The sequence below is a fragment of the Phaenicophaeus curvirostris genome, chromosome 4, assembly GCF_032191515.1.
Source record: "Phaenicophaeus curvirostris isolate KB17595 chromosome 4, BPBGC_Pcur_1.0, whole genome shotgun sequence".
Lineage (NCBI taxonomy): Eukaryota > Metazoa > Chordata > Aves > Cuculiformes > Cuculidae > Phaenicophaeus > Phaenicophaeus curvirostris.
The window spans coordinates 33852144-33878256 of NC_091395.1; the positions used below are offsets into that span (position 1 = coordinate 33852144).

Consider the following 26113-nt stretch of genomic DNA (forward strand, 5'->3'; position numbering starts at 1 on the left):
TTTTATTCTTGTATGGGCCCTTTTCTCCCAATAAAGTATACTGCACAAAACCACGTTATAACGAGTCCCCAATATAGCTGGGATATTTGAAAATCCAAGTCCAAAAAAATGGGACTGAGGGCAGAGACAGTAAACGTGCCATACTTTCCAGGATCCAAGAGACAAAACTGCATTAAGTTGAAGAATGAGCAAGCCACAGGTATATGAACCTAAAGGCTGAATTAAGTTAGCTACTTGTTGGAATTATTAGGTTTGTGGGCATGAATAATTGCAGTATGTGAAAATTTTAAGTGAGACATCTTCCTGACAAGTGTTTGAGAATAGATATTTAGTAAAACAAGTGCAAATCTTCTGAGTGCTAGAAACTCCTGAAGGTATGTAGGTAGAATTGTTTACTACAATGCTCCTCGCACCATCTTTTTAAAGAGCATCCTTTGTCCTCTGATGCAGATGGCACAGTTAATTATGTCTGTATAATCTGAAGATTTCAGCTTTACACTAAGAATACACAAAATGGTATGGAGTACTACAACTCAGTATGAAATAGCTCTTTCTGCCAATAACAATTATGCTACTGTTTCAGGACTTGCAAATGCCTGCATAGATTTCAGGTAATACAAGGCAAGATTCTAAATAAAGCATATTACTTCATGTGCTGCAAAATGAAGCTTTATTTGTCTAGACTTCAGGGACTGAACAGTTTTTCTGGACTTTATATTTGAAAACACAGAACACCACCTTACATTTTGATACCCATTAAACTCTACATACCTGTATACATTTACACATTTAAGAATGTTATGCTTTTGCCGTGTAACACTATAAGAACAATTTTAAGATAATGGAGACCACATAGAGCTTCATAATTTTCATGTCACAAACCCAGACTGAGGAAGTAAAAGTACTTCAGCCTCAGAGATAAACTGGCACCCTCATAGTTAATTCTATAGATTTTTATATTATAGCACCTTTAAAAAAAATTATGAGCTTTGACCCATCTTTCTTTAGTGACATCAGAGGGAACAACTAACTTACATTTCATATAGACAAAAAAAGATATGATCTCATTTTACCTCACTGAATCTGGTTATCATTTTGCCTTTTGGGACATCCCAGATGAAGCCACCATTTCTGGAGGTTGCACCTGCTATGCAGTTCAGATCTCCTTTAGAGAAAGATATTTGTAAGATCTCACAATATAGTTTGACTAATTTGTTTCTACATTAAAGTCAAGAAATGTAATACAAACAGAAGATATCAATGGGACATAAACAAGAGTTTTTCATAGCTTAAGGCCAGTATTTGACACTATGCCACAATTATCAATTTCAATAAAAGCCTGACCTGCTTTTCTACATCCTATTTTGAGGAAAGGGCAAAATAAAAAATATATTGTTGCAAAAAGTATTCTCAAAGACTTCTGAAGGACTTGCATCTATGGTGACAAGAAAATAGTGTCTATGATGCATATGACAAAATGAAAAAGAGATACAATCTTAATGTTTCAAAATTAAAAGTTGTAGGAATTAGAGCATTTTTTTAATATTCCCTATGTACTAAACCAAATCAGAAATAACATGACAAAACACGTAACAGTACTTTGCTTTCTTAATCTTGCACCGCTGCTGCACCTAAGCCCATTGAGAATGTACTTGAATCTCTAACCACACTCTACAGGGCAGAAAATCTGAATATATGACTCCATAGGGAGAATCTGAAAACTGAATTCAGGCCTAATGCAAAAGCCACCAAATTCTCTGCACCACAGTGACCTTCTATCCCAATATAGTTATAAGTTTTCATAAATAGCTATATGGCATGTATATGTAAAGTTTTGACTGTTATTTTATACCACATTTTAGAGGTAGAAAAGGCAATCTATGCAGGGGAAGTCCAGAAACGTACATATATAAGATAGAAAGAGATTCAGGTAGGAGAATGATAGGAAAAAAAATAATCATTATGTTTAAAGGTCTTTTAAGACCAAATAAAAATGGTGGCATGCATTGCTTTATATATTAGGAATGAAGATAAATAATAGTATGAAGTGGACAGGAATTCTGTAGAAACAAGGGATGTGAAAGAAGCAGAGAAATTTCTGCCGGTGATGGGCAGGAACTTTTGAGACAGGATGGTAAGGAAATGAACTTGGAAGCATACGCTCCCAATAAGCTTAATTTCTTTTTTATTTTTTTTAAATCAGGATGTAAGACTTGAAAAGCACCCCCCGAGCGAACAAACTATTCTCTTAATGTAAATTACCACTATGAACTAAATTTAAATTTCAAAGAAAAAATGTACAAAAGAAAGCATCATGTTTCATATCTTCATAACTTCAATACAGTAAGACAAATTATCCGTGAAAAGAAGCAAGGAGTGAGAGACTATTTGAAATGGAATAAGTGTAAATTCATTTCACACATGCAAACTACATATGGCTTCCCATCAGAATATTTTTTCCCCATCAGCTGTTATTTCTTAGAGTTAAAAAGCACAGGAGAGAACGGCAGTGAGCTGAATTATTTAGAATTTTTAAAATGCATCTACTGTCCAAAGAATTAAATCACAACAAGAAAGCAAGAAAGCCTACCTATCAACAACTACTGTTATTAGTAACTATCAGAAACCTATTCCCAAGTTCACCTAAGTGGGCTGCAAAACAGTTCTTAGACTAAAATTTCACACTGACTTCAGTGACTTCTCTAAGAAAAAAGTAGATGCTTTGTAGAAAAGGTACTCCCTATTCTAATAAAGCAAAAGCAGAGCTGTTCAGTGATTACAATCCTACACAAAGAAGGAAGAGAAAGAACTAAGGACATACGTTCCACTTTTTCAGCACAAAATAGAATCTGAATTCTGAATTAATCAGCTGCTTCCCATAAAAAGAAAGCCTTTTCATCGTTCACATACTGTACTGCTAGAAAGGCTCTGAAGATCTTCCTCTCTCCATTTTGACTTGGTATGAATTACAGAGATCATTCCTTATAAGCCTAAGCAAGGCCTGAAGCATTGAATTCTATAGGTTTTACACATAATAGTTCAGTTATGTTTAAATCTTACAAGATACTCTTCTGTCTCAAATGAATACTTTTATAATGCAGATGGTTACTAGTTAATGCTAACTCAGAGAATATACAGACCTAAAGCAAAATATTCTTACCTGGAGCCCAAGAAATGGAATAAATAACCCCCTCATTACCAGGAGATGTGTAAACCGCTGTTAAAGTATTTACGTCCCAAACTTTTATTGTGCCGTCAAATGAAGCTGTAGCAAGAAGATCAGGGTTATCAGGTTTGAATTTGCAATCAAAGATGGTCTCAACATGTCCCTTAAATGAAACAAATATTTAATCCATTTTTACTACATTTGATTTTTTTCAGAAGTCCAACTCTAGATCAAACGCTAGAATACGTTATATTATAACATGTAAGATGAATAATGAGTCCAAAAAACCTCTGTATTATGGATCATAAGTCAAAATTAAAAGGCATAAAATAGCTTGGCCTATAACACTCCTCCCTTTCACAGATTATTATTAAAGACAAAAATCCTGGGATTTGTTAGCATTTTCCATTGGAACCAAGTAGCTAAAAATCTGAATTAAAATTTTTAATTTTAAAAAAAACAAACAAGAAAAAACAATTTTTTAAAGCATGAAGTATCTGATTGAAAAGATAAAGCTTTAATGTTGATCGTGTTCTACGAGTTTTCTAGTATTCCATTAAATTTTCTGTGTTCTAAATACTGTCTTATGCTCTATTGTAGTTTAAACTTCAAATTGTTAGAAATGTCATGTGTCAATTTCCTGTTTTCCAAGACATGCATTCGTAGAATCTAACCTGACATATTATCTCAGTTGCTTTACGGGACCAAAACCATTAAAAATGGAAAAAGAAGACCAACCAGCAACCTCTATTCCAACAAGTATGGGAGTACAGCAGAAAATTATTCAGGTTCTTCCAATGAAAAGGAAACAGAAAAAGAGGAGATAAGAAAAATTCTCAAGAATAACCTAAAGCCCAGTAAAGAACAGGCATACACAACACATGATAAACCCAGTTGTGAATTTCTGCTTCAAAGAGGACTTAATAATTTGGTCTTCTTAATTTCGAACTGAATGACCTCACTGTGTGAGCTGCATGTATCTTCTCTCTAGCTTGAATAGAACTTTTATTCTGGATCACAAAAAACCCTCCAGGTAATATTTCTGAGGCCACCAAATTAAAATTTCCTTTAAAAAAACCCTCCAAACCCTTAAATCTTTATTTCTGGATGAAAACAAACTGCCAGAATACTTTCAAAATGATTCAGTCTTTTACAATACAGAAATACTTCCAACTTCATAACTGTCATTTTGTTTCCTAGAAACTTAGACTCTTTTTAACGATAGAAACTGTTTTTCAGTGCTGCAGAGACTTCATTCTCCATTTTTTCCTGTTAGAAGCCTATAAGCCAAATGAATTCTCATTCCAAAGACAGAGATGAAACATACCATATCTCTAAGGAAATCCCACTTTTTGGCTCCCATGTCATAAAGCCCAACTCCACCATCCATGAAGCAACAGACAGCGTGACCAGGAGGAAGAGAAAATGCTTGGTTTTGGGTTAAAGTTGGAGGAGGAACAGCCTCACTTGTTGAGGAAGTATGGCGAATTTTAGTAAGATGCTGAGATGAACATGCTTTAAAAAATGAAGCAAAATATATAAACAGGTTATTTTTTTTCCCCCATTTGATAACAACTGTAAAGAGTAAAATGATTTATATGCCAAAGAGATTAAAAATGCAGAATTCTTGTATCAAGCCTGGCCTACTAAATAAGGACTTTATGAAGTGCACATTTGTCTAGTCCTCTGGCACTAGAGGGTACTTTGTTTAATTAAGAACTGCAGAGTCAACACATTTTTTTTACCTTGCAGTTATTGCATTGAGTAACAATCAAAATTACTTACGCTTTTTCTTTGGAGGCGAACTTAGAACATGCAAACCATGGAATCCAGTTTTCTTCAATTTAAAATTATCTATAGGTGTTGTACGTGAAACATTCCAAATACGTAACACACCAACCTGAGAATCTGAGGTTTTTAAAAAAAAACAAACAAACATTTATTCTTTTGATTTATTACTCTCCTTTTATCGTACACAGAACTATGCAGTTTAAGGGCTGATTTAAGGAAAAATACAATAAATTAAACTTAGAATCCTAAGAAGAATTTTATAAGCAGGCATTGTCATCTCCATGATAACATCCCTATTAACAACAATACTTATTAACATCAGTTATTTAAACTTTCGTGGATAAGCTCTACGGAAACTGTCTCGTTATACAATATTCCCACATTCCCATTCCCCATTAGTACCTCAACCTAAGCCCCAGTGTCAATGGTGTAGAAAAGAGTTAGGAAATATAATAGATATTTTAAAAAAATGCTAAAAATAGAGAAATAAAAGCAGGGGAACAAGAAGTAACATCCAAAGGTACAATGAATTTTTATTTATATTCCCAAAGTAACTCTCATTCTGTTGCTAATGTGTGCATGAAGAAAATATTATTTAGTATAAAAAACCAGCTTATGTACCCAACAAATACAAAATAACTAAAAACTTCTCAGTGTACTCTTCCGTTCTTTTCTACAGTCTTAGGTATTTTTTTTGTACAATGCACATGTGCTTTTATTAGTAGAAATGCTAAGAAATAAAGACCAAACTTGAAGTACCAATTTTGAAGACCCTGTCCTATATTTATCAACTTCGTATAAATCAGGAAATAAACAGCTTACCTCCAGTTATAAACATTCCAGGTGCACTAGAAACCCAGGCTAAACATTGAACAGATGCAGCTGCACTGGGAAAATTAAAATTTGTGATGCAGGACAAGGATTCAGAATCAACTAGTCGAATACCATTATGTAAATTAGCAACAAGTAAGTAGTCAGTTGACAAAGGGTCCCACTCCAGAGCTGTAACTGGATCCTCTTCATCTGTTCCTTCCAGAGACTCTGGTCTTAAGACATGTTTCTGATTTTTGGAACCTTAAAGAGCACAAGAAAACAGATTATTTGAAAATGAAATCTATTAAATCCTTTCAATAGTGACAAGGTTTGGAAACATTTTTTTTGCTTTGCAATTTTTAGCAGCCTGCTCTGCTGTCTGCAGCAATGAAATTAATGAAGCTGCCTTTGCAATATTTAAGTTAAAGTACTTCTGGCTCTATCAGATCCTACTTTCTTTTTAATACCACCGAAAATAGAAACAGCTGTCAGGTCTAACATAATATTTTACTAAGGAAAAGTATGTTAAATCATATACGTTGTCTTAACTATTACCATGAGTAAAAGCCTGCAGCACAGCCTAAAATGAAAGTTATTTGAGTGTAAGTAAATCTGCATACCACAGCAAATACAGGCAAAAATAAAAGCAGCATGAACTAGAAAAAAAATTGCAGCAGCCCAAAAAGTGCTTATGAAGAACTGCCTTTAGATTTTTCTTCTTTCTCAAAACTCTGTGTGCAATTATGAAGCATTCATATAGTTTGAAGACAGAACAGGCCATGAAATATCTACTTTGACACGTGTATAACAGAAAACGTATTTCAGTTGATGATCCATATTATCGGAACAATTTTTAAAATCACGCTTATTTCTCACTTTTTGATTTACAGAGAACTGGTTCTTAGTTTTATAAGATAATGTACAGTCCAAATGAATAATTAACAGCATAGATTTGAATTTTTGAAGTAAAGATTGTGTAGTAAGAAAACAAACTAATTTTGTACCCCTCTATCTAGAAATTATGAATTGACATCTTCCATTATTCAGTTTTTAATCTAATTTCCTATTTTGGTAATGAAGAATACAATTAACTTGTCAAATTATGATAAATGCCAAGATCCATCTATATTCATTAATGACTGATGAATAGTACCAATTCTTTATGTCCCTTCCTTAATTTTTTTTCTTTTTAAATGGAGGGCCTATGGTTAACCTACCAATACTACCTTCTTCTAAATATCATTATTTTTTAAAAGCTACCAATTGCAAAAGTCAGATGAACTGTGACTATAAGTTGCAAACGAGATACCTGTATCTGATTAAATAGATAACTCTAATAAGCCTACATTTTCAATTACATCCAAATGTTTAGACACATATTGAAGTCATTTATGAAAGTGTAACTACAGTAATGATACATAGTTTATTATAGTATTACAATCTCATTTTCAATATTACCTAATTTTGAAACATATTTTAATGAATTTATCTGTTTACCAAAATTTTTCATTTTTGTGATCTACCTGAAACACATCTATGTTTTTATTTAAAAAAAAAACTTCATATTTTTCTAGTAGCGTGAAGAACACAAGTTAAAAGAAAAATAATATTGGCCTGCATTCTTTCAAAGTTGCTCTGATGTCACCATCTGAATTGCAAGAATATAATCCTGGGAATTAAAATACTCAGATTTTTTTATTGCATACAAGTCTGGGCTTTAAATGGCAGCCTTATGGTACTTCAATTAGTGATTGTACTTCTTGAACGCAAATAAATTTGTTGTACTACCTCATCCCACATAGTAAAGTTTGCTACTTGGTTCTGACAATTAACTCGTAAGTAGACCTCTGCAGTTCAGTGATTTTTTTGTAACGTAAAAATCAACCAAAAATCCTGTTTGGTTAAAGTTTTTTACATTTTTACATATTGTACATCAAAAGCATTTTCAGGTTTAAAAAACACTTAAAATGATCCAAGAGAAAGTGTACTACTTTTCTTGAATAATTTTGAGGAAGTGAAATTCTAAACAGTTTAAAAACTAAAACCTGAAAGGTTAATCTTTAAAGGCTAAAGTGCAACATTTTCTTTTCAGTTCTAATGAATTTATTAAGTAAGTTCACAAAGTTGAAAAACGTTTTTTAGTAAAGGAAAAAGAAATAGCCAGAAAAAAAATTTAACTAGTCCACCTAATACAGAAAATTATTTATGAAAGAGCGTTAAATTTTAGCTTCAAAGTAGCTTATCAACAAGTCATCTTCATTAGCAGATTACTGGAGTATTTGTGAAGTATGCACAAATGTGCCTACTGGATTTCAGACAAATATTTTACCATATGTTGTCTGACAGAACAGAATCATGAAGACAATTTTATGTGTGACATGAGATTCTACCTACAAAAACGCAGATTGAATATGAATTGAATATGAAGCACAGGGCTCTAGAACAAACGCAAGCAAACAAGAGACTAAGTGAAAGATTCAAGTCAGCCCATGCAAAAGAACAAAGTTGCTGGGAAATATAGTTCAGTAGATCATGGTTGTTATTCCCTAAAAAACCAGCTTATTGTACTCATTGAAAACTGCGATATTATCTTGGTCACAAAAGGGAGAAGATAAAGAGCATAGAGCATTTTCTTTGCATCTAAGAAAACATATTTTTGTGATATGGAAGAAGTAGGAATACTATGAACTAAGAATAAGTTTTATATATGCGCATACATTACAAAATCTAAATGAAAAAAGTGCAGAATTACACACATATAGAGAGGTAGAAATAAGAGAGAGATATGTAAAAATAAATATTTTACAATATCAGCTTTTACCTGGCTGAAAAATAGATAGGCTTCCATCAGTATGTCCAAATACTACTTTTCCTTTTTTCTTTGGATGCCATCTAAACAGACTGATATCCGACAAGAAACTATGTGCTTCTCTATGCACAGTTACCCCACTGTCAGGTCCTGAGATAGTCCAAATGTACAATGGACCTCTGTGGGACACAAATGCAACTGCATCACCTGCATTCCAGCACCAGCTAAGTGACGCAGGAATTCCTGAAACATACAAATAAACCTTGTAAGAACCAGGTTGCATCTATTTTCCAAGAATGCAAATGCAGGAGTCAAGGACACCTGGCAGAAAGACAGGCAATGGTTTTGATTGAAATGAATGAATTAGAACTGGATAGGGAAAGGTGGCAAATAAACCTGTAATCCTGTAAATGTCTATAATCTCCTAATAAGCAGTTTCAAGTCCTGAGAGAAGACATAGGTAGACAAGAATTAGGGCATTTTAACAAAAACTCTTTTTCAAATTCACTGGTAGTTTATACTTGAATCTGCTGAAGGGCACATTTTATTCACTTTCATTTCTGTAATGTTATCATGAAAACATAAAATGTAATTATTTATACTTTTATACAGTGACGGAAAAAAAATGGGGGGGGTTGCCTGGTCAACAAGAAATCAATGGCAAGGTAAATTCTTGACTTGGTCAAGTACTTCAGAAAAAAGAATAACTTCTTTCTTTACCAGTTACTAGATGGTTCAGAACAATTTACTCAAACACACCATCATTATTTTCTAAAATTATTTGCAACAAATCTGACAAGAATATGGCTACTAACCACTTCAAATTTACTCTATATAAAATATTTTTGATACCAGCGCATGAAAATGTTCTCTGGATCAAACAGATCTCCATGTCCAAAATACCTTTTGTGTTATCCAGCTTGGCCACAACTTTCTGTTCAGTCACATTCCAAATAATCACTAAACTATCTGCACTGGCACTTGCAAACACGTCAGGATTGTGGGGACACCAAGATATGGCTGTGATTGTCTTCTTATGCTCAGACATAATTGCCCGGAGCTTGAATTCATTGTATCGGTGATCCAGCTAAATATAAAGCAAAATTAATTTTAAAAATTTATATTTTGTAAGGTTATTTTAAGTATTGGCTTGGAAATAGTTCTTATAACAGTATTAGATTTACAGATGCATCTATAGTGGATTTAACAACTGTCAGTACCTGACATCTCAGTAAATTAAGTTCTCATACATTTGGACAGAAAAGATGTTAAATATTTAATTAGCCCAACCACTATTAATAGACTATCCTCTTTTCACTCATAAATTATTATATTCCATTAATAACTGCACTCAAACATGAACCTAAAATGCTTTATTTATAGGAATGAATATTATTGAAAGTGAGATAGACAACAATATAAAAACATAACTAGTCTGTTAAATAAAAATAACCTTACCTGATAAATATAAATAGCAAGGGTAGCACAGTAGGCAAATCTGTCCCCACTAGCAGCACATACATCCTTGTTCCATGGCTGGCATCCAGCAGCTAAAAGTCCCACTTGTTTAACCTGTGACATTTTTGCCTTTAAAACAGAAACGCATTAGACAAAAAGAGTATAGAATGTTGAAGAACAGAATAAACGTTTCTGTTGCCGTAAATAACGTGTATATATATATGTACCTTAAAAATGTAGCTAGCCTTTATGTTTTAACGGCAATATCTTATGTTTATGAGGTATAAATGAATGTAGCTGAAATAAAGCCAAGTAGATGTTTACAGACTTCAGTGCTACAAAAGAAAGGGATTTTAATATCATTCACAGGAAACCATTTGGGAGAAAAAAATAGAGGGGGACAGCACATGAAAACTTGCATAGTCCTTGATTTGTCCCTTCCAACTTCAACCACTCTGTGATCTTGTGATTTAAGAAAACATTCAAAATGAGCCTTGTTGCAGTTACTTGCAGCAGACAAGTAGCAAAGGCCATCAGTTTTTACAGAATCTTTGAATTCACTTAGAAACCAGTCTTCACGCGATACAAATGACAGTTGGCTTGAACCTTGAACAACTGATGCAGCGCCTGCTCCATCAACCTGCAGAAATAATTGTGGCTTTATCACTACTATACAAGTCTCCAGTGGCCAAACAACTGCAGATTTGGTAAAAAAATTATGACTGTGTGGATCACAGCCTGCAAGTGTGGTGATCCAAATGGCAGAATAGGTCCAAATAGCTGTAAAAAGGACCCACCAGTTCTTCACAGAAGTCACAACAATCCAAACAAGGCCCTGGGAGTTTGACTGAAATCACTACCCATACATAGAATATTTAGATAACCTCTTCGTACATACAAATTAAGCTGGGCTAGGAGCAAAATCCTAATACAGAAAAACAATCATACTTGCATCACTGAGAGATCTGGCAGAAAAGCATCATCTTGCGCAGATCGATGAAGGAAAATTCTGCTGAGTTTCACCACACCACTCAGTGCTTCAGCATGGGCTCAGGTTAAGGTCCTTACCAAAACTTACCCCTCCAATTACGTTATAGAATGTCACATTTAAGGAAATGTTTGTACTATAGATAGATTAATGGACTAAGGGACATTATGTGGAAAAACATTACATGGAGTATATACATGGAGGGTGAGATCCTTAGGTCAAAGAGCTGAGACTATAATCTTTAAAAGATAATGAGAGCTACGTTCACTTTATCAAATGTTAGGTGCATTTTTAATCCCGTCAAAGGAGAACCAAAAAGAGAAAAAAAGGAGACTTCCAATATATCAAACATTTAGAGGGAGCAACTGCTGATTAAATGCAATAGTTGGTTTTGCAATGCATTGCCATTTAGCAGCTTTCGGAGAGATATGCAGATCACTGCAGATCACTTTCCATCTATTTGATTCCAACTGGATGGAGGGTTTTTTTTTCTAAGAATGACATCAGTATTAAGATGCATTTAGAAAAAAAACTTTGTAAAAGTATGCTAATAGTTTCATTTTAATTACTATATAAAAGAGATGAAAATTAAGTTGAACGATCAATTTGATGTTCCATTTTTCTTATATGGCTGGGGTATCTACTTGGCAGATAAATAGTAGTGAATAAATATATGAAGTGGTCTCTGTGAGACTATAAATTCCTCTCTTTCATTTCGGAAAGTGTGAAAGAAAAAAAAAGAGACTTAATTTGGGTGCTTTTCTAGCAGAAAATCAGGATCAGATTGAATATTTTGGACTGATCATCTCAAAGATATCACTGACTGCAGTTATAGTGATTAAAGATTCTGAGTTCTAAGGGTTTAAAGAAGATGAAACAATCATGTTTAACCTCTGAAAACTTTGTTTAGGGAAACTGTACGACAACAGAACAGAAATAAACAGAAAAACAAATCACAAGAAACAGCTCTGCTGCAGACTAGTACTTTGAGTATTAGACTTCCTCTTTGTCTCTTCCAACAATATTAATTCATCTGACTTCTGCAGCAAATAAATTACAGATTCTAGAGGGAACAGTTCTATAAATTGCATCATCTTGCAATTCATTTGCAACCAATCTAAATTACATGAGTTCCACAGAAAAATCTACCTTATTATTGAAAGAATCATCATCATCACCATGAAGTGACAAAAAAGGGACTCCAAATGTCTGATTTTGTCATACAGTATTCTTTTACTGCTAAGTAAAATTACAAAATAAAGAGCTCCCTCCTGTGCAATTAAAGTATCAATCATACGAATTCAGAAATATTTGGATTTGTGAAATTCAGGAGTGCAACACAGACTTTTTCCAGTCTCAATGGAAAAAATAACTAGCAAACTCTTTTTCTGAAATTAAAGTCATCTAGTTGATTACATTGCAGTTTACTAAAATGCAGAATAACACCTGGAACCAGAACTCTTGCTTTCTGCTCTTGATTCCACAGAAAATGATGGTTAAAGCACTATGTATGTCAGCAAACAGATAAGAAACATTTTAAAAAGCCATGGTGAAGTAGAAGAAAATTAGATGTATAATATTGGATTATCATAGGTTTAATTTGTAGGTTTGTTGCATGATAAATTGATTAAATGTTAAGGTGTCTTTAGACACTAAGAGTGCACAAATATTTATTTCATAATAATGACAGATTTGACTAGTTCTGTATAGATCCACTTTTTTACCTTCTCAGATGGGAGCTAAGAGATTCCTGATTTGACGACATTTAATCTGTAAGAAAATATTATCTTAAATCTTGCTTATTTCACAGGTTGATTACAGGTAAAACTGACTGCAAGTTAAGATCTCTTACAGATGCTAGAACAGAATTGCACAAATTTTTCTTTCAGAGCAACAACAGGTCTTGTAGGATTCTGCAGCAATCTGTATAAAAATATTCATAGAATAATAGAATGACCAGGTTGGAAGAGACCCACCAGATCAAGTCCAACCATTCCTATCAAACACTAAACCATGCCCCTTAGCACCTCGTCCACCCGTGCCTTAAACACCTCCAGGAAAGGGGACTCAACCACCTTCCTGAGCAGCCTGTTCCAGTGCCCAATGACCCTTTCTGTGAAAATTTTTTTCCTAATGTCCAGCCTAAACCTCCCCTGGTGGAGCTTGAGGCCATTTCCTCTTGTCCTGGCCCCTGTCACTTGGGAGAAGAGGCCAGCACCCTCCTCTCTACAACCTCCTTTCAGGTAGTTGTAGAGAGCAATGAGGTCTCCCCTCAGCCTCCTCTTCTCCAGGCTAAACAACCCCAGCTCTCTCAGCTGCTCCTCATAAGGCTTGTTCTCCAGCCCCCTCACCAGCTTTGTTGCTCTTCTCTGGACTCACTCCAGAGCCTCAACATCCTTCTTGTGGTGAGGGGCCCAGAACTGAACACAGTATTCAAGGTGCAGTCTCACCAGTGCTGAGTACAGAGGGAGAATAACCTCCCTGGACCTGCTGCTCACACCATTTCTGATCCAAGCCAAGATGCCATTGGCCTTCTTGGCCACCTGGGCACACTGCTGGCTCATGTTCAGTTGACTGTCAACCAACACCCCCAGGTCCCTCTCCTCCAGGTAGCTTTCTAGACAGACTTCTCCTAGTCTGTAGCACTGCATAGGGTTGTTGTGCCCCATATTCAGTAGATCTTCCTTTCCTGCCTTGATGAGAGAGAAAAGTTATTCCTGACTACAAGAAAACTAGTCTATAAGAAAATACTATTCTATGTAGTTGAGAACATGGAGGGTTCCAAGCCTAAGTGTTGAAGTCTAGGTCAAAAAGAAGGTGGTGCTCTATACCAGTTTTACAATTACTATGATCATAAAAAACAGACTAGCATTTTGAGTCTGGAGATAGTTTCACTACTGGCATAACTATTTCCATGTTTTCCATGCAGCTGATCAACAGTTTAGGGGTTTTTATGTATTTTTTTCAGGTCATCAGGATATCTGCATAGTTTAGCGTATTTTAATGGTTTCTAAAGGTACGTCACTAGTTAGAATTCAGGCTAGATTAATCATGACCAAAAATCACTGTCATAAAATGACTATAAAAGTATTTCTATCTAGTTCTAAATGTATGCCTGTAAAAATATGTAATAGTAAGTACTGTGTGTGAAACAGAAGAACAGATTTGTCTTCTCTTTCTTCTACACTTACATTAAAGAAAAAAGGTAACTTTAATATGTTTTTGCAGAAATTCACCTATAGAAGCCTCATTCACAAGTTTAATTTGAAACAACCTTTTTTTTGATAATGTACTATTTCCCTTAAAGTTTCCTTAAAGTTACGGTTGGACTCGGTGATCCGGTGGGTCTCTTCCAGCCTGGTTATTCTGTGATTCTGTGATTCTGTGAAAGTTTGATAGTCAAATGAAAACGTCTGCTAAATAAGATCAACCTTTAGATGAAAAATGCTGGTTTGTGATTTATTGCTATTTCATTGAGTTATCAGTTTATAGTTACGAAGTATTATTAAACCTTGATTATTCATATAGATTTTTTCTTATTTACGCATATGTAAAAAAATGACATATGTAAAATATTCTGAGCTATATTACAGGAAAAGAATCTGTACTTCATTTACTAATATTTGCTGGTTTAAACTCATTACTATTTCCTGCTCCTTGTAAAGAGTTATATACTGCTTTACAAAAAGATTGTAATTAAATAGAAGCATTTGCTTTGAAATTCAGTACAATAATAACTAGAAGACATTACAGTTGTGTGGCATTCTGACTCTTATTCTCTTCTAAGTATCATGCATTAAAGCAAGTTCCTGCAGATCTTTTCAGCCATTACAGATTTCTGTTGAACATAACTTGTAGCACAATATAGAAAGCAGCATTTCTCAGAATAACTTGTGTAAAATGGCAGAAAACTAGAAATTAAGTATAACTGAATAAATATAGATATCTATGAATTCACACATTGCATTTTTATAGAATGAAGATTTTTCCATACATTGTTAAAAAGGCATTTTATTTCAAAATAAGGGATATACAAGTAATTATATTGGATTTTAAATATACACTGAAAAACTGTGCATGTAAAAATTTCCCACACCGGGAAAGCTATCAAAGGATGCCCACAGTTTCCAAGGAGATGAAGGGAAGAGGGAGGACAACAAAACCCTTTTTTTTCAATTGTCATGAGTAGAAATGTCCTAAGTCCATCCTTGTTGCTAAATATAGAAAAAAAATTACACTGAAACTCTGTATACCATCGAGTTAATACTGTTTAGAAATAACAACTGAATGGACTAGATACATAACACATGGCTATATATCAATAACTTAACAATAAATGCCTAATAATCCCTACCTTGGCATGAATATCAAATTTTGTAAACCACTTAAGAATTTCCATGTTCATTCCAATACCTTGCTGCTCCCAAGAATGCAAAATCTTGCTTTGGTTGTAGAATGAAATCACTTGACAGATGAAGGAACTAAACTGTGGTGTTCACAGAATAATGCAGTTACTAAAGGATGCAGGAGAAAAAAAATGAGTATTGTGCCGCACTACACACACAGAACGGCAGTGTCAGTAGCCTGGCAACTGCAGCTCTTTAACAGACACCATTTTAATTTTAACCTAACTCCTTTTTTTCTCTGCTTCAGCTACTCTGTATTTTACTGCTTGTTGTATTTCCTGTTTGTACTGCAAAAATATTTGCAGAATAGTAATAGCTCTTTAAATCCATCACGTAGCATCCTTTAATTGTCAAGAGATGTTCTTGCATGTTATAAGTATTCATAAATTTATACCCATCAAGCAAAATCAAAAACATATGCGTATACTGTAAGCGACTGTGGTCCATATGACCTCTCCAGGTGAGTGCCTATTCACACAAAAGTAAATATACTATATCCCTATGTTAATCAGTATGCTTCTGTACACACAAACCCCTAGTTACTGATAGCTACATGCAATAAAGTGTTGGCATCTCCTGATTCTGTTCATTCTACTATTGCTATCTTCAGTTAGGTTTGTATGTTTTCCTATTTGGAAAGCTTGCTGTCACTCCTGTATGTTCGACATATAAACCAGTTATTTCTCATCCAGACTATTGTCCCCAGATTCCAGTATTTTTGTCAATATGTCAATGATAATGTAAAAATTAAAGATCATCTTTAGTGATATAAAAGCAATGTCCCCTTAAATACATTTAATATATTTACCCATCTTTGTGGGAAAACCCATTGGAGATGAAAATGTGATGTGCAAACTAACAGTTTCAAATTCATTACCCTAACAAATGGGACCAGTTTGAAGCACCAGATATTGTACAATTAATTTATCTTGTTAAAAACATGAAGGTATTCACACCTACCAAGATTCATAGAATCACAAAATAACAAAATCATAGAACCATAGAATAGTTTGGGTTGGAAAGAACCTTAAAGAACACCTAGTTCCAACCCCCCTGCCATGGGCAGGGAATGTCCCACTAGATCAGGCTGCCTGAGGCCCCGTCCAACCTAGCCTTGAACACCTCCAGGGATGGGGCAGCCACAGTTTCCCTGGGCAAACTATTCCAGTGCCTCACCACTCTCATCATGAAGAAATTCCTCCTTATGTCCAGTCTAATTCTGCCCCTCTCCAGTTTATACCCATTGCTCCTAGTCCTATCACTACAAGCCCTTGTAAAAACTCCCTCTCTAGCTTTCTCATAGGCCCCCTTCGGGTACTGGAAGGTTGCTATAAGGTCTCCTCAGAGCCTTCTCTTCTCCAGGCTGAACAAACCCAACTCTCTCAGCGTGTCCTCATACGGAAGGTGCTCCTGCCCTCTGATCATCTTTGTAGCCCTTCTCTGGGCCTGTTCCAACAGTTTCATACCATTCTTATGTTGAGGATTCCAGAACTGGACACAATACTCCAAGTGAGGTCTCACAAGAGAGGAATAGAGGGGCAGAATCACCTCCTTTGACCTGCTGGCCACACTTCTGATGCAGCCCTGGATGTGGTTGGCTTTCTGGGCTGCGAGCGCACAGAGCTGGCTCATGTCAAGCTTCTCAATAGCCAGCACCTCAAGTCCTTCTCTGCAGGGTCACTCTCAATCTCATCATCCCCATCATGCATTGAAATTGGGTACTGCCCAGACCCAGGTGTAGGACCTTGCACTCTGCCTTGATGAGCCTCATGAGGTTCTCACAGGCCCACTTCTCCAGCCTGTCCAGGTCCCTCTGGGTGACATCCTGTCCTTCCAGTGTGGCAACTGCACCACTCAGCTCAGTGTCATCTGAGGACTTGCTGAGGGTGCACTCAATGTTGCTGTCAGTATCATTGATGAAGATATTAAACAGCACTGGTCCCAGTACGGACCCCTGAGGGACACCACTTGTCACAGATCTCCATCTGGACATCGAGCCATTGACCAGTACTCTCTGAATACAACCATCCAACCAGTTTCTTATCCACCGAACACTCCAACCATCAAATCCATATCTCTGCAATTTAGAGAGAAGGATGTTGTGGGGGACCATGTCAAAGGCTTTAAGGAAGTCCAGACAGATTACATCCATTGGTTTTCTATGTCCACTGCTGTGATCAACCCATCCTAGAAAGCCACGAAGTTGGTCATACAGGACTTGCCCCTGGTGAAGCCATGCTGTCTGCCATTAATCACCTCCTCATCTTCGTGTGCTTTAACATGGCTTCTAGAAGGATCTGTTCCGTGATCTTCCCAGGCACAACGGTGAGGCTGACAGATCAGTAGTTCCCAGGGTCATCTTTTCTACCCTTTTTAAAAATGGGCACAATGTTACCCTTCTTCCCATCACCGGGGCGGACTTCTGATTGCCATGACTTTTAAAATATCATGGAGAGTGGCTTGGCAACCACATTGGTCAACTCCCTCAGGACTCTGGGATGCATCTCATCAGGTCCCATAGACTTATATACGTTCACGTTCCTCAGGTGGTCACGAATATGATCCTCCTTTACAGGGGGAGGGGTTTACCCCCCCTGGACACCATCTTGTACTCCCATGATGTGTCCAGTTACAAGTGGGGTTCCCCAGGGCTCAGTGCTGGGTCCAGCCCTGTTCAATGTCTTTATCAGTGACATGGATGAAGGCATTGAGTGCACCCTTAGCAAGTTTGTGGATGACACTAAGCTGGGTGGAAGCGTGGATCTGATGGAGGGTAGGGAGGCTCTGCAAAGGGATGTGAACAGGCTGGACCGCTGGGCAGAGTCCAATGGCATGAGGTTTAACAAGGCCAAATAGCGGGTCCTGCACTTGGGGCACAACAACCCTACGCAGTGCTACAGACTAGGAGAAGTCTGTCTAGAAAGCTGCCTGCAGGAGAAAGACTTGGGGGTGTTGGTTGACAGCCGACTGAACATGAGCCAGCAGTGTGCCCAGGTGGCCAAGAAGGCCAATGGCATCTTGGCTTGGATCAGAAACGGCGTGACCAGCAGGTCCAGGGAGGTTATTCTCCCTCTATACTCAGCACTGGTGAGACCGCTCCTCAAATACTGTGTTCAGTTCTGGGCCCCTCATCACAAGGAGGATCTTGAGGCATGTCCAGAGAAGAGCAACAAAGCTGGTGAGGGGCTGGAGAACAGGTGTTATGAGGAGCAGCTGAGAGAGCTGGGGTTGTTTAGCCTGGAGAAGAGGAGGCTGAGGGGAGACCTCATTGCTCTCTACAGCTACCTGAAAGGAGGTTGTGGAGGGCAGGGAGCCTGCCTCTTCTCCCAAGTGACAGAGGACAGGATAAGGGGGAATGGCCTCAAGCTCCACCAGGGGAGGTTCAGGCTTGACATCACGAAAAAAAATATCACGTAAAGGGTCATTGGGCACTGGAACAGGCTGCCCAGGGAGGTGGTTGAGTCACATTTCCTGGAGGTGTTTAAAAGATGGATGGATGAAGTGCTGAGGGGCATGGTTTAGTGATTGATAGGAATGGTTGGACTCAATGATCCAGTGGGTCTTTTCCAACCTAGTGATTCTATGATTCTATGACCCAGGAGGGGTGAGGAGAGCGATTATCAGTGAAGACTGAGGCAAAAAATTTGTTAAGTACCCTAGCTTTCTCCTCATCTGTTGATACAAGGTCATCAGTCCCAACCATCAGTGGGAGTACGTTCTCTTTGACCTTCCTCTTCTGATTGACGTACCTGTAGAAGCCCTTCTTGTTGGCCTTCACTTCCCTTGCCAAGTTCAGCTCCAGATGTGCCTTGGCCTTCCTGACCCCATCCCTACACAATTGGGCAGTGTTCCTATACACTTCCCAGGTTCCCTGTCCCTGCTTGCACTGCCTGGGCAGTTCCGTCTTGTTCTTGAGTTTGACCAGCAGGTCTCAACTCAGTCACGCTGGTCTCTTCCCTTTCCTGATGAATTTCCTACATATGGGGACAGGGCATTCTTGTGCCTCATGGAAAGCATGAACTCGGAACCAAACTACTTCTAGAACTGATTTAACCACAGTATCTCTAGCTTCACAAGGCAAGAAGTTTTGGACCTCTTGCTAAAGTCTGGAAAAAGCCTTGATTTGCAATTGCAACGTGAGACAGTATTTTACAGAAATAAACACTTACCTGAAATGAAAAAAAAAAAATTAATCCAAGATAGAAAACCTGCTTAGAAAACCAAGGGCCAACAGTTTGACATTAAAAAAAAAATCATGGCTTGGATAAATCTTACAAAGGAGTATTTTTGACCATCTTGACTAACTACGTCCACAATTTAACTAGAATATCCTTTTTTGTGCAACTTTAACAAGAGCAATACCAGGATTTGAAATAGAGCATGGAGAAATGCTGTCATTTGTAACAGTACATCACCAATAATGTTGAATTATGTATCTAATCTACCCCAGAGATCATATCTAGCAGTGGTAACAAAACAGTACCAGCAATTTCTAGTTATGAAACTAGCTTTCAGGTATTGCATGGACTACAAGGAAATACATACAACCAAGTCTGATCTCAGTATGAAGCAATGAAAAATCTCCATAAGAATTTTGTTGCCATCTTCCAACCTAGAGTTTCTGCAATCAGCAGAAGAATGCTTTTCTTCTGGCAAATTACCAAGAGAACACTTCTGATTTCAGATAATGCTACCCTCTTGGTATATCTCACACCTGAATCCTTGATGAGCGGCTATTGAAAAGGTAACTCCTTATCTGAAACATTCATATAATGAGTGACATGTAAAAAGAAAACAGTGGACAATTATTAATAGCTGGTAGTTTTCAATACTTATGAACATTTAACTGGCATTACCAAGTAATACACAATCATACAATTAAACTGCTGCTGACCTTTATGTTTCAATAGCATCTCCTGCACTCTAATTTATAGCTGAGAATATACCACCAAAATGAGAAACAGAAATCACACAAATACATGGTTACATAAAAGAGCTTGATACATAAAAAGAAATGTGATTTATATTCACTTCCCACCATAATTCTACGAAAGCTGCAGTAGATCAAGCTTGCTCAAGGCATGCAGCTAATAAACATTTTTAAAAATCTAAGATATTCTGCAAATGTTGCTATGGTAACAATTCAACCTCCTTGAAAAAACGTTAATATACAGATACCCAAGATACAACTTGGAAATGACCCTATGTAAATTTAATAACTCCCAAATATTTTTGTTTTTCTCAATTACTACTAATAATGATTTTAATTTACTCTATGCACAGTATATTAACTTCTACTAAGAAAATAAAATTAAATGTTGGATTTCTATCTCATTACATATTAAAGAATTGCAACTTATTAAATTATGCAGCTGAAAAAAAGCAAGTAAGTGGTTACCAAACTTCCAGTATCTTATATCCATCTAGCAACATTAATTTTCAAAAATAAAATTTTTGATGTTCTTGCCTATGATTCAAGACCTCTTTAAAACTACTAAAAATACTCTCTTAGTACTCCTATGGTAATGTATAGTAAACACCAGCTTAAAGAAGGAAAATATAAAGGAAGTAAAATAGAATATTAATTTAAACAATTCTTACTCTTTGTTGTCCTTCATACCAATCATCTTCATCAAACCAGTGAGAAATATATGTCATCCAAGCCATGACAGAAAGCACAGTTGAAATAAAAAATACAGAACTGGAACACATGTAAGTACAATGAGTCCTGTGCTAAAATTTACTCAAAACTACAACAAGCTGCCCAAAGATCATATCTGAACTCCGTGATACAATTCTACATCAATAAGCTTTACATTCAGAAATATATAATCTGAAATACTTTAGCACTTTAGCTTTAAATATAATGCTATATGTATTGGAACCTGAACTGGAAAACAGACATTAAAACTAAAACAATTACTAGATTATATATTCCAGTATTTTAAAATTAAAGCAGGTTTGTGCTTCAAGCTCAAGTTTCCAGTGCTGCTAAGCACTGAAAATGAAGTGCTGCTTGAGTCATTCCTAATTGTCTCCTAAAAAAATATTTTCCTTTTTTTCAAAGGTACTGTCTGTAAGAAATGTGGTTCAGCGCACAAAAGCTTGTATTGAAATGTAAATATCTTCAGAATCATGGGGAGTAATATGTTTTGGTTATGATGTAGGGAGTGGTTTCAACTGGCACAGTAGGAGGGGCCATGATTATAACAAGTGCCGAACATCTTAATGTTTAACATTCTTTTAAAAGAGAAAAAAAGGAAAGAAAAGAAGATCTGTACCTCTGTTGTTCACAGCCAGCAGAGCTTGAAGGGGTCAGGTACAGCCACTAGCACTGGCTGGAAAATTTAAAAAGCCTAATTTTCACTAATTCATTGGAATGCTTCTGGGGCTTTTCTCTTCCCTTGGAAGAGTTTCACGTATATGACTGCATTTACTCCTTCTGCAGCTAGTTATTCTTTTCTGGTACGCTCCCAAGTTTCACATCAGATTTCACTGTGCACTATACAATGAAAACAAGAGGTAAAAAGATGAATAAAAGCTGTATTGCTCACACCAAAATTCAGTACTGCAGCAGCACACTTAATCAGCTGTGCTGTTTAGGAGACATTAGCATACAAATCTCCCTGACTGCATGCATGCAGCAGCTATCAAATCTTGAACACAGATTATGGAGATCTAAAAATCCCAGTTTCTCAAAAAAATACAGAAGCCAGACAACCTCTGTCTTTCTGTACTTGATTAATGAGCTGTTTCCCAAGATTAGTAATATAATAAATGCAAAATCTAGACTGTGAAGTCAATTGTTTAATCAAGAAATAATTGAACTGGAATGAAATTACATCAGTGGAAGCACAAGCCTGACATCAGGAAAAGGCTCTTCCTTATGACTCCTTTCCAACATGAGCTATTCTATGATCAAACCTATACTGCAGACATTTCACAATCCTCCCTTTACAACTAGGTACTCTCATTTCAGCAAAAACAATTTTACACTTATCAGGGTCAGGAGTTAACCCCTAGAGGGAACAATTCTGGTAAAGTAACTACATAGAAAAAAGCAAAATACACAAAATAAGCCAAATAAAAGCATACAAAGCTAGCATTACAGATTTAATACTGTCAATTTAAGGGGTCATTTCACAATGCTTAGCATCTCCTGCATCCACAGTCATAGAATCATAGAATAGTTTGGGTTGGAAAGGACCTTAAAGATCATCTACTTCCAACCCCCATGCCATAGGCAGAGACATCCCACTAGATCAGGCTGCCCAGGGCCCCATCCAACCTAGCTTTCAACACATCCAGGGATGAAGCAGCCACAGCTTCCTTTGGTAACCTGCACAACCTCCCTGGTTCTAACCAGGAAGGACTCTAACCCAAATATCTGAGCTCTAATCCAAAATATCTTATCCTGTAGGCGCTGCTTTCAAATCTTGGTGGTGGGGCTCTTCCTGCCTGAAAGACTTCCGTCCTGCCCGAAGTCACATTAGCACACACTCAAGAGCATTGTCCAGACTGTCCACAGCCCTCACCAAGTCCCTCACTGTCACAATGATATTGTGTTTTAGGTCTATGAATGAGCCAGCATACTCAGAATGCCACCTTCTACAGTTCCATTGAGGCAGATGGACAATACAGGACCACGTACTCTTCTCTCTCCTCTTCACATAATTGTGCAGTCTTTATTCCTTATCTCTCAGTCTGGACTGAGATTGGAGGGAGATTTTCCACTAGGAACAGTCCCATTAGGAACCTCTCTAAATTGGAGATATGGATTTGATGGATAGACTGTTCAGTGGATAAAGAATTGGTTGGATGGTCACATCCAGAGAGTAATGGTCAATGGTTTGATGTCCAGATGGAGATCTGTGACAAGTGGTGTCCCTCAGGAGTCTGTACTGGGACCAGTGCTGTTTCATATTTTCATCAAAGATATACACAGGGAAACTGAGTGCACCCTCAGCAAGTTTGCAGACAGGGAAGAAGGATATGGAACTGATGGAATGGGTCCAGAGGAGGATTGTGAAGATGATCAGAGGAATGGGGTACCTCTGCTACGAGGACAGGCTGAGACAGTTGGGATTGTTCAGGTTGGAGAAGAGAAGGCTCCTGATAGATGTTACAGCGGCCTTCCAGTACCTGAAGTAAAAAAGAAAGCTGAGGAGGGACTCTTTACAAGGGCATGAAGTGATAAGATGAGGGGGGAAAGGCTTTAAATTGGAAGGGGGAAGATTCATGTTAGACATCAGAAAGAAATTCTTCACAATGAGGGTGGTGAGACACTGGAACAGGTTGCCCAGGGAAGTTTTGGATTCATTTCGAGTGAAGGTTTACTTTATTGACAATGGCAGCCTTCAATCACCTTAAGCCTGGACAACAGGCAGGACATACATTTTGGAATTGACTTCAAGATACTACCCAGCAGGAGTAAAATAGTAATTGGGTTTTGCCAACTGCTTTTAATTATTTCTGCCTCATATTATAATAAGAAAGGATGTGCAATCTGAAAACTGTGAGTTTGTGGAGATTACTGCCTGCAGTATCACAGATAAAATAGCTGAATACTTGGCCCCAAAGTTTGATTGACTAGGTGTAAAAACAAACCTTTTAAATCAGTTAGAAGGATAAAATAATAGTTATATTGTAATTTGTGATGCTTTAGGATAAGAACGTTAACAATATGTGGTTAAAGTTCAGTGCTACAAAAGTCAAGAATTACAAATAGACAACAACAACAAAGTCAATGTTTATCTTGTATTTGCATGTTTCAGCTTTGCATTTTCTCTTGACATATTTTAAACTCCACAAAATTAATTAAAGGAGTTAATATCTTCATAGCAAAAACCACACACCAAAAAACCCAAGAACAAAATACTTTTAAGAACTCCTTAAATTACAGATATATAAAAACTAATTACTTTAATAGCTTGTATGGCGTTGTGTAAATTCATTGCTTCGATATCTCTAGCAAAGAAATCAGCTAAAGAGCCTCAGATTTTATTTATTAATTAGTGCTCTAAGAACCTTTATATTGAGAATACAAAGCACGTAACAGTCCTAAATATTGTACAATAAATCCCAAAATACAATGTTTGCAGTAAGACTATGCAATAAGCAATCATACGATAATGACATAGCAAACCTATGTCTCGGTGATCCTAGGTCATCTGAGGTTAAGAATTAAATTTCTTTACTCCTCCCGAGCTATTAAAATTTCCTCCCTATGCCTCCCAAGCTACTAATGGCAGGAATACAAGCAGGGCTGTAGATGGTTTTCTTGATTTTTCCCCTTAATTCCTCTTTCCCAACAAGCTGTATGGATTTTTCAGGACATGATGATATAGAGGAGAGTCAGGCCACCTCGCAGTGATTAGAATAAGCTGTTAGTAACAGATGTGCAAGACCATCATCATCTCCAGATCTGTACTGGGATGAGACTTAAGAACAACCTTCCTACAAGAACACAAGGACAAAAACGTAGCTACTTTTAAGACTGAGCTTTATCAGTTTATGGAGGAGATTAGGCTCTAGCTGCCAACAATAGCAGTGGATTTGACTTGATTGCCTATCTTCCTAAGGATGTTCCATTACTGGATCTTGGGGGGGGAAAAAAAAAAAAAAAAAAAAAAAATCAATGAAACGGTTATATTTTCTTTTCTTTTTAAGAAAATAACTTTAACATCTCTTAAATATATATATATATAAATGAGTATGTTTATATATATATAGTACCATTGTTACTATGGCTTAGTAGATGCCTCCTCTCAATTTCTGTGAAGAATACACAAATCATTTAAGAAAAGAGAAAGTTCTTTTTGATTTCCAAATTCCTTGGTCAAAAAACTCCAAAAGGGCACACTGCATACCTATGGAGAAAAATCATTACCTTGTTCATAAAGCTATGTCTATACTGAAATGTTTGTCTCAGTTCCATTATCACTACAAATAAAATTTGGACATACTTAAAGCTGAAGTGCCCCAGTTTCTGTAAAAAAAAGAAAAAAGATTGTTCATTCTGTCAGCAAACAGTTAACATGGCAAGAAAGATGTTGTATGTATTTTTTGTATCATGCTCATAACATTTATCTGTCTAGTTAGACTGTAAGCCATTCCATTCTAACATGTTCTTCAGAAACTTGTTAGATTATAATAAATTTAGATTATAATAGTGCAAATCTGTGTTTGAAATGATAATGAACAGACTTTAAAGTAAATATTTTAGTAATAATTTTTAACTGTATTTTTCTCATTTGGATGTTAAGACAACAGTACTTCTTATTTAATTTATATTTAAGTACATTTCTATGGCAGATAAGAAATAACAAAAATACCTCCTCAATGTATTTAACTCAATGTACCAAGAACTTCCCTTAACACAAAATAAAAATAGCGTCTGAAGCAGAATTAAGCCCACAGAGAACATAACTTCAAAGTAAACAAAAAAAAAAAAAGATAAACTGGAAATAATTTTCTCTAGCTGTGAAGCTCGAGGCAATATTTAAGATATCTCAGGTCTTGTTCGTGTCCCTGCTCTACTCACTATCTATTTGTATTTGTTAATGGATTTGGTGAGCTAAGAGAGGCTGGATATCCAAAGTGTGGCTGAAATCCAGCTGTATATCATCTTGCACAAGCCGTATCCTCTCACTCATCTGCTAATACTAACTTTCTCAATTTGG

The 26113-nt window shown here is 36.5% G+C and overlaps 1 protein-coding gene across 2 annotated transcripts in view; it reads right to left on the reverse strand.

Moving 5' to 3' along the window:
• WDR17 (WD repeat domain 17) overlaps positions 1-21290 on the reverse strand; it is a 44898-nt gene extending 23608 nt beyond the window's left edge. For both annotated transcript variants that reach the window (XM_069855752.1, XM_069855751.1), the window contains exons 1-9: positions 21033-21290; positions 10038-10166; positions 9483-9666; positions 8592-8822; positions 5780-6031; positions 4952-5074; positions 4494-4681; positions 3161-3329; positions 1074-1165 (exon numbers count right to left, since the gene is read on the reverse strand). In XM_069855752.1, the coding sequence (XP_069711853.1) occupies positions 1074-1165; positions 3161-3329; positions 4494-4681; positions 4952-5074; positions 5780-6031; positions 8592-8822; positions 9483-9666; positions 10038-10166; positions 21033-21143 (1479 nt within the window). In that variant the 5' untranslated portion in view covers positions 21144-21290. The remainder of the gene's footprint in view (positions 1-1073; positions 1166-3160; positions 3330-4493; positions 4682-4951; positions 5075-5779; positions 6032-8591; positions 8823-9482; positions 9667-10037; positions 10167-21032) is intronic.
• Positions 21291-26113: the final 4823 nt, after the last annotated feature.